Source organism: Carcharodon carcharias, chromosome 12 (assembly GCF_017639515.1).
Source record: "Carcharodon carcharias isolate sCarCar2 chromosome 12, sCarCar2.pri, whole genome shotgun sequence".
Taxonomy (NCBI): Eukaryota; Metazoa; Chordata; class Chondrichthyes; order Lamniformes; family Lamnidae; genus Carcharodon; species Carcharodon carcharias.
In genome coordinates, this window is record NC_054478.1 from 24,685,641 (window position 1) to 24,699,412 (window position 13,772).

The 13,772-nt window shown below is 47.1% G+C and overlaps 1 protein-coding gene across 1 annotated transcript in view; it reads left to right on the top strand.

Moving 5' to 3' along the window:
• Positions 1 to 13,772, top strand: part of LOC121285105 (contactin-associated protein-like 5) — an 834,028-nt gene that overhangs the window by 13,310 nt on the left and 806,946 nt on the right. The window contains exon 3 of the mRNA XM_041201256.1: positions 1,229 to 1,422. Within this exon, the coding sequence (XP_041057190.1) occupies positions 1,229 to 1,422 (194 nt within the window). The remainder of the gene's footprint in view (positions 1 to 1,228; positions 1,423 to 13,772) is intronic.

Here is a 13,772-nt window from a genome sequence, read left to right on the forward strand (position 1 = left end):
TCAGTTCTGTTTAGACAACTTCTAATTATAAGACCCTGACCTCCTGCATTTTGACCTGGTAGTGATGGGCCATAGGTTATATGGAAGCGTCATTTGTCCCAGTGTCCTTTTCGCTCAATGTGATTCTGACTTCTTCCTTGGAATGGCCGTTAGTCATTCCTTGGCCAGCCTGGGATGAGGTGATCGACCCATCTGGTTTCGATACTTCTAAACGATATCTGTGACCTTTATCTGTGCTCATTCACTTCTAAACATGAGGTTAGGTGAAATTCCTTTCCACAAAGTAGAAAAAAATGTTAAAAATTGCTGCAACATTACATCTTGGTATCATCTGTATAGACAGTGGTGCCCATCTGTCTCCAAAGCGACATTAAAATCAGACAGTGATGTGTATTATCTTTAACTTGGAGGAAAAAAAAAGCCAGCAAAAAGGCAGACCCTTCTTAGTATCTTACAGCACAGAATGAAGCTACATGGCCTGTCACACCTGTACAGTCTTTCTCCCTTGTTATGGAATCTCTTTTATTTATAATATATATCATTTTTTTTTTGTAAATTACTAGGTAATCAGTTTTCAACACCCTCTCAGGCAGTGTATTCCAACACCCTCTCAGGCAGCGTATTCCAGATTTTGTTTTATTCTTTCATGGGATGTGGGTGTCGCTGGTACGGCCAACATTTGTTGCCCATCCCTAATTGCCCTTGAACTGAGTGGCTTGCTAGGCCATTTCGGAGGGCAGTTAAGAGCCAACTACATTGCTGTGGGCCTGGGGGTGGGGGGGGGGTCACATGTCGGCCACGCCATGTATAAAGATGGCAGATTTACTTTGCTGAAGGGCATTAATGAACTGGGTAGATTTTTACAACAACGGTCATCATCACTGAGACTAGCTTTATATTCCAGATTTATTCATTGAATTTAAATTCCACCAGCCGCCGTGGTGGGATTTGAACCAGTGTCCCCAGGGCATTAGCCTGGGCCTCTGGATTATTACTCTGGTGACATTACTATCCTGCCACCTGTCTCTCTCTAAAATTAACAACTTAGGCAAATGTACCCTTAACAGTGGTGTCCGCACCCAGAAACAAAAAATAAACCCAGTCGCGTCTTATAAATAGTAAATAAATTTTAATAGAAATTCCTACGGTTTGAAATGTGACAGGTTTCTCTATGCTTTTCTTCTAGCTTTTTCCTCAATTATTTTGTCTCTTTAACTCCTCCTCGAAGGTGCTGGTGGATGGTCACCCCTGGAATCTAACAAATACCAATGGCTGCAGATGGACCTCGGTGAGAGAACAGAGGTCACTGCCGTGGCAACACAAGGGCGTTATGGGAGCTCGGACTGGGTGACGCACTATCTGTTAATGTTCAGTGACACGGGAAGAAACTGGAAGCAGTATCGTCAAGAAGACAGCATTTGGGTAGGGAATTTGAAGCTAATTAACATAATTCGGTTTATAAAGGCCGGATAAAGGCTACATCACCAGCTTGTTCGGTGCTGGAAAGGGGAAAGAATGTTCATTTTAATAGCTTAAAGCAGCCGCATCCCTCATCCTGCCTTGTGTTAAATATTTACTTAGTTACGTGCTTCTACTTCTCTTGAAAACAACATGAAATCCTCCACCTACATCATAGATTTTTATGTTAATGAGAGAATTCACTTAAAATGTTTTGGGTCTTGCCTTCAAATCTCTGCATGACCTTGCCCTATCCTTTCTCAGCTTCTCTGACACCAGCTCACTCCTTAGGTTGCAGTCTAGCACTGTCATTACCATAACAGTCATTTGTTTCGTATGGGATGGATAATCTTTTAAAATTAAAATGTAAATTTTATCCTCAATGGAAAATTATTCTTCTGCCACTACTTATTTTTTTTTTCTGTTCTGGATTGAGGGGGGGGTGGTTATATTTCCTGATGCTGCATGGTCAGATTGGAATCATTTTGGAAGGAGATATTGGTCGGAAATTTGGTGACAAACTTGCCGTCAGATCCTTGTCTATCGTCAATTGTATCTGTGCATTTCTCTGGTTTTATTTGCTTTCTATCACATTATTTCTATGGTATATGTTGGTAAATACTATTCTCTGCAATGTTTCCTCTCAGTTGCTGATATTTTGCACAGGGGGTCCCTGGGAGTGTGTCAGTATTTGTAGGTGATTCCTGGGAATGGTTTGCATTGGTGCCTCCTTACCAAATGATTAGAAAGCCGCTGCTTTAAGCGTGCATGTCAAACAGGAGTGCATAATTCACTCGATACTGCCAGCGCTGTCTCATTTGAATAATAAGTATTAGCACCAAAATAACTTCAACCGTGGCAGAAATTAAAATTCATTCAACCTCTGCTGTGAGACGTGATGAGCCAATGCACAACGATTATTTCTTGACGCTGTCTGTGAGGGATCAAAATTTAGTTCAACTTCTTCCTGCTAAAGTACACCACGCCACACTTGGAGTAAGTGTGAGGCAGCTGGTGGAGGGGTATAGGAAACATATTCAAATACAACGTAGGTTGTCGACCTACCTGCACACAGAGAGTGGTGTTTCTGGTGTCTGTTTCTATCTATCAAGCCCTCCAATTTTTTTTTGAAAACCATGCTCTGTTCACCTTATTATGTGTACATCAAGGGTACACGTTTCAGAAAAGACTTCATGATGTATTTATCCTGTGAAGATAGTGTGGCTGGGCGCTTCTGGGCGGGAGACGGGATTGCGAAATGGGGAAATGGCCCACTCCAGCCTCCCTTCTCAAAGATGAAAATTCAGCCTGATGTCTTCTGCTTGGCCAGTGTTAAGTTACAGCAAGTTCATGAGTATCTACACCTTGATGTTAGGCAAGTAATTGGACACCACAGCCGTGCTTAAAAAGTTGGAAAGGCAATAGCAAAGAGGTAAAGGGCTGGATTTTCCCCACGGGGCGAGAAACAGAGAGTGGGCTGTTTCTGGGTCCTGAACCCACCCTGGGGCTAGCATGTCACTATACCTGAGTCAAAAACCTGGCACTCCCTCCCCAACAGCATTCTGGGTGTACCCACACCCCCTGGACTGCAGCGGTTCAAGAAGACGGCTCACCACCATTTTCTCATGGTAATTAGGGGGCGGGCAATAAATGCTGCCCTTGCGAGTGACGCTCACACCCCATGAAAGAAGCTGGAGGGCCAATCAGAGACCTACTGTTTTGAGAGGAGCAGCAGGCTGTGATGGCAGCTAAGTAACAGAGAGGGCGCTATGGAGACACCCTGGCGCCAACTTCATAAAAGCTTTAAAGTGGTTCTTGCAACTAGGCGGGTACTGCAGGGTTGGGGCAGGCAGCAAGGGCCCCTAGGCCTGCCTGGAGCACTGGCCCTTCTAGCCTGCTGCCAGGTACCTAAATGAAATCCTTTAATTGGCCTTAATTAGGCTCTTAATGAGCCTAATCAGCTACCTGCTTGGGGGTGGGGTGGGTGGGTGGGTGGGTAGCTCTGCTGGCTCTGAGTCTGCCTCTTGCAAAAATGGCTGGCACTGGGAATGACCAGGGTTAAAGGGACGAATGCTTTTAATGGGAACCAGGACATCGAAGGTGAAGATAAAAATGTGACGGAGCAAATTGGTTGTTGCAGAAATGTCCCGGTGAAAGGAGAACCAAAGACTAGACCGTTCGGAAGTTGAAAGTACGATTGCCGGTGCAGTATTGAAGGGGTGCTGCATTTTCAGAGATACCCTATTTTGGATGAGAGGTTAAATTGAGGCCTTGTGCATTTGCTTAGGTAAAAGATCCCATGACGCTCTTTGAAGAGCCGGGTGTTCTCTGATCGTCTTGGCCAATATTCCCCATCAAGCACCACCACCATCAAAAGCAAACAAACCGATTGTTTTGTTTCTTTGTCAATACAAGACTTCATTGTGTGAGCACTGAATGTGTCACATTTTCCTCTATTAAAACAATTATTTCTCTTCCAATGTATCCCATTGGTTATAAAACTCTCTGGGACATCCATTGGCTATGATAAGATCCGAAAAATATGCAACCTGCCTGTTTATATGCTGCTGCACCTCAACAGTGTGGAGCTTTGAGAGCTAAGAAACATTCCTTTTGATACCAGTTGATGCTGTACTGTTACTAATAAGCAACCAATTGGGTATAGACTGGAGTACATCAGTCAGCGAGATTAAAAATGGAAGCAGAGGTTAAGCTGCTCCATCTGAAGCTGTCGACAAACATGATAGATCTAGGTAGCTTTTTTTTTTAATCCTTTGCTGAATTATAAAGTATCCCAAAGATAATGAATACTGCAACAACATCTCCACGGCAGAACAGCCGCCTCTTGTAGATTTTATTTCACCTTCATAAGATCCTGCCCAGTGATAAAACATAGGATTAACTTCACACCTCTTTGTATTTTTATTTTATAAATATTGTATATTTTTGGAAAGATCGATCATAATCTGTGGCCCTGTTCTTTTCTTCTGCTCCTAAACTGACCGGAATATGCTTGGTTAGTTAGTTAGTTAGTTAGTTTAAGGCATTTTAATGAGCCCTTGCTCCTTGGTAAATTCCATTGCATCTGGAATGTGTCATGGCCTCCTCTTCGGGCCTCCCTAGTGTCTGCACATGCTAAGTAAGGTTCCAGCTATCCCTCTGGATTCAATAGATGGCACCTATTCTGACCTGTGTGGGACCAGGGCCCAAGCCTATACCCTCTGTTACTTCTGGGCATTTTCCCAAAAATGGGAGTCCATTCCAGGAGGAAGTTGAGGTGATAGGTCCTCCACCTTTCCCAGCAATCCATTATTCAAATACGAGCTGCTAATGCAGGTGCTTTGCCTTCCTCTGCCCCCACTACTGAGGCTACATAAAATGGGCAGCGAACTGGCATCATGGCCCCCGCTCATTGCTCACTGGCGAAGAGAGCAGAGAAAAAGATCAGCCGTTCGTTGTCTGGAGAATGATGTGTTAAATGTAGACACGTCTTTATAATGAAATAAAATAGGAACATAGGAAATAGGAGTAAGCCATTTGGCCCTCTGAGTCCATCCACATTCACACAGATCATGGCTGTTTGAAAAGCATCATATCTTTGATTGTGTGGTAGCATAATGGTCATGTTACTAGTCTAGAGGCCTGGATTAATGACCCATGATATCTGGGATCAAATCCCACCATGGGTCTGGAGAATTTATTGTCAATTAATTAAGGTAAATATAGAAAACAAAAGGAGATAGTAACGGTAATGCGTGACCAGGAAACTGCCAAATTTTTGTGAAAATGAATAATAATAAAAAAAAACAAAGGGCGGAATCTCCCAGATTTGCCCTAAGCGTGGTAATGGGTGGGAGAAAGAATGTTTTACCCGCCGGCTGCAATGGCGGCTTTTCATGCTGTATCGCTCCAATCCCACCTCATTAATCCTGCATTCCCGGGAGACATGCTGTTTCGCTGGTGGGCAGCCTCTGATACGCCGGCCACGCTGTCACCTGGTTGCTTCCTTATGTTGGGCGCCATATGTAAAGCTCAGCTGCTCGCACGTCTCTCAGTGCTTCCAGCCCAAGACTGCTGCACTGAAGACATGGCCCCAAAAGGCAAGAGGACTGCAGCCCACCGCCCACCCCCGCCCACCCCCTCACCACACCACCCCCCTCACCACACCGCCCCCCCCCCCCTCACCACACCCCACACGGCCCCCCTCACCACACCGCCCCCCACCTCACCACACCGCCCCCCTCACCACACCGCCCCCCCTACCCCCCCTCACCACACCGCCCCCCTCACCACACCACCCCCCCTACCCCCCCTCACCACACCGCCCCCCTCACCACACCACCCCCCCTACCCCCCCTCACCACACCGCCCCCCTCACCACACCGCCCCCCCCCTCCCCCCCTCACCACACCACCCCCCCCTCCCCCCCCTCACCACACCACCCCCCCCCTACCCCCCCTCACCACACCGCCCCCCTCACCACACCGCCCCCCACCTCACCACACCGCCCCCCTCACCACACCACCCCCCCTACCCCCCCTCACCACACCGCCCCCCTCACCACGCCCCCCCCTCCCCCCCTCACCACACCGCCCCCCCCTCACCACACCGCCCCCCCCCCCCCCTCACCACACCGCCCCCCCCTCACCACACCGCCCCCCCCCCCCCCCACTTTCACCCCACTGCCGATTTAGTGACGCATCCCTGGGAGACTTTCTGGGTACCATTGGAGCCCGTCGTCATGTCCTCTGCCCCAACCCTGGCTGCAGGAGGCCCATCAGTGTCACCACTCTGGCTTGTGAGGGGATGGCAGAACTTGATTGTGCCAATGTTGCACAGGAGAGGTTCGCCATCCAATGAAGGAAATAGATGAATGATCTCCCCCATGCTGCCAGGGTATGGCAACCATCTGGACACTCCAAACTGACACACACACACACACACACACACACACACACACACACACACACACACACACACACACACACACACACACACACACACACACACACACACACACACACACACACACACACACCCCCCCCACCCCCCAACCCGGGATACCCTCCTCCGCCAGTACACTCCTCTCCTCACCCTGCAGCCTCTTCCCTTGCTTGAGGCCACTTCTCCCCCTTCCCCAAACAAGCCTTGGCCTTGCAGCCGTACAAAGCCACCCCCACCTTATGGCTGGTCTGGTAGGTAGAGACTTGCCCGTGAGCCCCCCTAAAAGTGATGTGGTGCTGGCTGCGAAGCCTGGCGCTGATGCCCGCGATTGCCGCCCAAAGCCAGGTAGGCAAACAAACCTCGAAGTTCTGAGCGAAGTGCAGCTCTCCACTAATGTTCGGTAGTGAAACATGTTGGCGTGCAGTCACGCTGAGGCGCTCGGATGATCCAGGGTGAGGGGATGATTCCAGTGAGCTGGGTTTATGATAAAATGCAGATGTATTACAATGAAGTTCCAGATGTGCAGCGGGAAACGCAGTCTGCCATTGACAGGCAGAGCGGGTGATTGCAAACTGGTTTCAGGACCTCGTGAAACCAATTTTTTGGCCTCCCCACCATATTGTCCATAGAACCATAGAAAAGTTACAGCACAGAAGGAGGCCATTCGGCCCCAAGTTGTCCATGCCAGCCCGAGGACACCCAGGTGCCCTTTCTAATCCCACCTTCCTTGCGCCGGGCCCATAGTCCGCTGATGCCCGCCATGACACCAGATGCCAGCGGGCACGGAAAATTCCACCCATAATTTTAAGTGACAGAATAAGCAAGCACACATAGGTTTTAGGCCTGCATTTAGATCTGTAACCTTTATTTTGATGATCCTGTACTGAACATAGCCAGATATATCACCCTGCAACATTGCAGTCAGGTCCTGGTACTTCTGACGAACCTTTAGCAAGCAAAAATGTGCACGTAGTTAAAAGATCCCACTGGCCTGTCCAGCCTGACCGATATGGTTGTCACGTCCTATGTGTCACCAACATAGATGCACCCTATGCAGCTGGAGACATGGGAAAGGTGTAAAAGCAGATTAAAAAGCCAGGCCTATCAGAGAAAACAGAAGCTGGATGGACTCCAAACCCTTTTGATGACTGACAATAGTCCGTAAAATCACAATATCCCTGAATTGTAATACAGTGCATCTTATGCAAGGCCATCTCTAGCACAGTCAGAAGCAAGTCAGCTGTCTCTGAAAGGGGAAGCCAGCGCTTGCAATGCACACTCTCTACGGCCATCTTGGAAAAAAGCCACAATCCTCAAAGTCAACCCCTGCTCTTCAATTAGGCATGAGATTGGTCACCAGGGAGAGATTATACTGAATTTCCTGCGACGTCTCTGCAATGATGCCTTAGTGACCTGGGATTCAAATGTAAACTGCTCTCTCCATTCTCTCATCAAGGCTTGAATGCCACTGGTCAAAACCTGAGGCTTGGATGTGGTGCCTTGCCTCCAGCCCTTCATGTTATATGGGATGAACACACCACTGGTTCGTGCAACTGCCACTCACTCCAGGCTGCCCTGCGGTGTTAAGAAGCCTTCTGTGTTGCTGCCCAGGAGGGCATTTAAGCCTTTCAACAGCCCTGCCATCGGCATATTGCAGGAGAGGCCTCGCAATGCCTTCTTATGAGCTTAATGCACTGCTAGCATCGTCCTGTTGACCAGTTTCTCTAGTAGCTGTTTATTCAGGGTCTGACGTTCCCTTAGCCAGCACGTGAGAACATCCTTTTCCACCTCCACTCACTGCTCAAATCCCCAGTGGTTAAATACACCTTTGCTCTGGCATGGGGCCAGCACACACATGCAAGGTCTAAGAAGCAATCTGTGCTGAGTTTGCTGATTGTTGCTGGGTGTTGTTAAGATGCTGTAATGTAAAATAAGTCAGACTTCCCCCTCGTGATTATATCTAGAGATCCCTGCTGACAAATGCAGGACCGCACATTGAACATGGGACGAGGTTGGATTTGTCTGCGTGATGTTAAAATTAAATGTTGCTACTTGAAACTCAAGCCTGAGTTGTTGCGTCTTCAGACAAGGAATCCAAGGGTAAAGTTGTATGAGACCCTACCCACCGGCTTGAAGATGTACCATGTGGCCTGTACATTGCCTACCTGCCGGCCTTGACGTGTCTTCCATTTTACAGTGGGGGGGAACGGGAGACAGTAGAGGCAGCCCACTCACCCTTAGGCCTACTGAGGCCCTTAAGTAACCAATTTACATGTGGCAGGGGGAGCCCATGTCAGGTGGGTGACCCAGCAGCTTTTACTGCATGGCCTCGTGTCAGGCAAAAGGATGGGACCTCCTTTGGGGGTCTCCTGTGCCCATCAGAAGCACCCACCTCCCCAGCAAGGACACACTACCCCTTCAACCCTCCCCACCTGGGCTCTCAAACCCACCACCCCCCCTCACTGTGGTCTGCCAGCCAGGCCCTGCCGATACCCTGTACGTACTTGCAGTCCGGCTTCCATAACCTCTTCTGCTTTAGCACTGGCTGTAGTTCCAGCAGCGGCCGCCATTCGTTGTAGGGACTACAAAGCTGCCGGCCAATCGGGTGGGAGTCTTCACCTTATGCAATTAATGCTCCACTGAGCGTAAAATAGCTGCAGGGCACCCAGGATTGGCAGAGTTGTGCTCCCCATCGACATTTTGGGAGGTGGGGGCAGAAACCCCACCATCAGAAAATCCCCGCCCCAATGTTTCTTTTTATTGCCAAGTTTTGAGTTCAACAACGCCTGCATTTTAATCCTCCAAACACAAGGGGAAATATTTTCCCTTCACACCTTTACTGCTTGGGTAGTTTACCCGATGGCATGGATCGCCTACCCATTATAGAACTCGTTCCATTCTCATTACGTTTTCCAGGTTACATCAACAATCGGTGAAGATAACAATAACCCAGAGGATTTTCTGAACAAGTCATAGTAAAGCCAAGGTCATGTGGGTGGATTCTATGTGTAGCGCTCGCGAGAAACCTCTCCAAAAGGGAAAGCCATGTGACAGACTTACTTGAACCATCTGCAGTACGATACGGTCCTTATGTATATTTTTAAAAGTTTACTGTTAAGACTTAAAAGATGCAGTGGTCTCAGATTGAAGCAAGCCTGTTGGACTCTTGGCGCTGAACATGTATGAAATATCTAGAGTAGCTTTTGGACCATGAGAGTTGTGCAAATGTAAGTCTTTAGGCGTTAGCACTACGAGACTGTTCCTTTAATTCAAGATATTGAAGAAGCCTGTAAACACATTCTGTAAACAAAGGGGGAAGCTAGAAAAAATATTTCACACGGACAGTGATGAGAACATGGAATACTTTACCATAAGTGGCTATTGAGGTGGGAACACTTTTGGGTGAGACTAGAACCAGGGGCCTTAAATAAATGACAGTCAGTAATAAACCCACAAGGGAATTCAAGAGAAACGTCTTCGCCAAATGAGAGATTAGAATTTAGCACTTGCTACTGTGGGAGCAGCTGAGGTGTCAAGAAGGTATAATCATTCTCATAATGTTATTGGAATTTATTGTAAAATAGAATAATAGTGGGGTTTGTCGATGTGTCGGTGTGATATTTAATTGAACTAGAGGTAGCTAGACTGGGTGCTCTGATCTAAGAAGAGAGGTTAGGTTTGAAATATTAATTAGATAAACATGGAGAAGTTTAGAAACATAGGGCAGCATCTCCCCCCCCCCCCCCCACCCAACACTGCTCAGGGGGGTTGTGCGGGAGTGAGCGCAAGTGGGCAGGTTCCTGAGGGGCGTGCCGCCATTTTATGTGGGTGGGCCAATTAAGGCTCGCGCAGTGTGACATCCGCCCGGAATTGTTGTGCGCTCCCGGTTCGGGGGGTGGGGGGGCGCTGGTGGAGGGGGAGGGATTGGGGATTCCCTGAGCCGGGAGTGCACTCTTTCACGCACGCGCACAGGAGAGTGCACAGATCTCGCTGAGGCCAAGTGCTGCCTCAGGGAGATCGGTTGAAGCTTTAAAAATTTTTTAAAGGTTAGAAAAAAAATTTTCCTGTCGCGTCCCCCTCATTGTGACACTGTCACACGAGCTGGGATAGGTCCGTGACTTTTATTTAAAAGTTTTCCGAAAATGTGAAATCCCTCATTAAACCTCATCCCACCCCATGGATGAGGTTGCATGCTTTTTTCTGAAGGCCGCTTGGGCTCTTGCCCTTCAGGGGTTAGTCGGGCAGCATCCTTAACAACTTTATAGGCCTCTGGCAGCATCGGCTGCACGCCCGCCGAACTGGCCATCTAAATGACGCGCCATGACACCGGGACCCGCGCCCGACATCGCCAGGGTCTCCCCGCCCCCCACCCCCCACCCCCCCCCCCCTCCCCACTTGCCGACTGGAAAATTCAGCCCGGAGGTGACAAGGGGACGTTTGCATTTTGAAGTAAGGCAGAGGAGATGGTTTTCAAAGGGAGGGGTGAAATCTGTCACCTGGCCAGGCCAAGTTTAGAAACAGTGGGGCAGAATCTCCTGGCTGGCATGAGGGTGGCGGAACCCGCACCCCAGCGCTTAAAATGTGGCGCGAGCGTCCTGACGTCAGAGCGCGGCATCGCGATATTACGGTCGGCGGGCAGGCTGTGCAGCGGGATGCCATTACTGAACGGCCTCGTAACGGCCCTTAACTTGCCAATCGTCGGCGATTTTGAGGGGCTGGGCGCATGGGCCCAACGGGCAGGCGGGCAGATGATTTTTTTTTTCCCCCGCAAACCTCATCCAGTGGCAGGGTGAGGTTTGATTGTGGATTTTAAAAAAAAGTTTAATAAAAGTTTTTGTACATTTCATTAACCTGACCCATCTCGGACATTTTCACACGTGGAGGAACCGGTTAATGAATTTTTTATTGTTCTATTTTCTTTATATTTGCCAGCCTTTCGGGCGATCTCCCTGAGGCAGCACTTTGCCTCAGGGAGATGTGTGCGCTCTTTCGCACCTATGTGTGAAAGAGGACACTCTGACAGCTGGGGAATCCCTCCCCCCCCCCCGCCCCCGCACAGGAAGCGCATAGCACTTCCCATCAGGCAGTCTGCTGGGTGGGCCTTAATTGACCCGCCCACTTAAAATGGTGGCGGGGCCCGTTTCGGCGGTGGTGCTTGGCTTCCCACGCGCTGCCCATCAAGGGCAAAGTTCTGCCCAGTATGTTTATTTTTCCCAAGGATTACTGGTAAAACTTAGGGCTATGAGAGGGCTTTATCGTCAGGGAGATAAAGTCCAATGACATAGTGAAACAATGGGTATTTGCATTCAAAGAGGAAAATATTGATAAAGACGGAGCAAGGTTTCCTTGTGTAGGGGAAGGCATTTTTGAGATCTCATAAGTATGAAAAAAACTTCAGCATCTATGCCTCAAGCTGCTGTCGTCAAAGGGCTAAAGTTAAGAAAATTCACTTGGAAGTCAACTTGTTCATGATATCATGTTTCTTTGCCTGGGAGTTTTAAAATATATGTGTCCTTCTGTTGCCTTATTGAAAGTGTAACTGGGAGTTAGATTGATTAGGGGATTTAGAAGCTATCGTAGTAATTTGTAGAATAATGTCTGTATTTAAAGTCATTTCTTCTATTAATAAATGTTTAATCTAGTTTTGTAAAAACCTACAAGACTTGGTGGCCTTATTACCAGTGAATTCAGGGTACGCATCTCAAAATTTATACAAACTGCAAAACAAGTTGTGGCAGTTGTTTCAAGTTTCCCTTTGGGAGTTGAACAACTCAGTATTTACCATCGGCTGTGGCAAACCGTATGTAAGTATTGTAGATGCATTTAAAGGGGAAGGAGCACCTGAAGATGAAAGGAGTAGATTGATGCTTGGCGGGGCTAGGTGAAGAGGCATAGGAAAAGGCTAGTATAGAACATAAACACCAGCAAGGATCTGTTGGGCCAAATAGCCTGTTTCTGTGCTGTAAATACTTCATAAACTCTTAATATTGTTTGAAAGGCAATTGAAAAGGAAGTGTACCAAAGTATATGTGCAATGTGTCGGGAAATGGGACAGTTCTGGTTGAACAACCAGTACCAATACAAGTACGATGGGCTAACTGGCCTTGGGTGCTGTGAATTTGGTGATGCTGCAGTGCAGCTTTTGTGGTATTTGCTGATTTTTATCCAAGGTCAGCTATTTTATTAAAACTTTGATCCAGGAGAAGAGGAGCAGAGAAAAATAAATCAAGCAATTGATTCAAAGAAGGAATGAACCTGAATGGTTGTCAATGTGAGTCATGACATTATCATCGCTTCCTTGCAAGTTGAAAGAGATCAAGGAGCATTCCGATCCTAAATAAAGACTTTCAGAGTCCACAAGGTTCAGTTCAGAGACAGAAACAGAGGAAATCTTTCGAGAGCTTTGTAGGAACAAAGCCTTAGTGCAAAGATTCAAGGCCAAAAATATAAGTAGTTCTTTGTGATTTAAGGCAAAGTTGTCATACAGATAAAAGAAAATCATTCAATTTATCTGGAGCAAAAAGCAATTTGATATGCATCGGTGTGGAGGTGGAATGTCGGATGCTTTCTTTTTATGAATGGGTAGTCGATGAATTTCTTTTTTTTTTGTTCCCACCTCTACATGTTTAATTATGAATCTTTTGAAATTCCTCTTTTAATGATAAAAGAGATCATATTTTATTCTCACGGTCAACTCCATCATTAAATTGCAATCTTGGAACTTACAGGATTTAAAGCAATGCGTTAACACTTTGTGAACGAAATCATAGCCATTATAGAGCCGGCTGCCGCACTTCCTCTAGTTTTATTAAATGAAAGTTGACTTTGTTGTTTCTTTAATGCATTGTTGTTCATTTTGTGGAAGAGTTTTTAAACAAAGCAGGCAGCCAAAAAGGAAGTGGTTTTAGACTTATGGCTTTAATTTGCTCTGGGTGTTTTATCTTCACACGTTGCTTAATGCATTCACATAAATTTTCATCTGGGAAATTTTTAATCAAGTCATTAACCAGCTTACTTCATTTTGAACCAGCTGGAGGCTACACTGAGTGAGGGCCAACAGGAATTTATGCAAACGTGTTAATCGGTACGCTAAAGGTAGTGCAAAGAGGAAATTAAAGCCATTCATTTCAAAGCTGACACAGTCTCTGAATGATGTGCAGTTAACTGATATTAGTTCCATGGGTAAAGGGGCTGGCGCCATGGATCGTCCGGCATTGTATAATAACAGTACATAAAAGGGAAGTAAGAATAAGAACAACAACAACTTGTATTTATATAGCACCTTTAACATAGTCAAGTATCTCAAGGTGCTTCACAGGAGCGTTATCCAAGAAAGTTTGATACTGAGCCACACGAAGAGACTTAAGGAC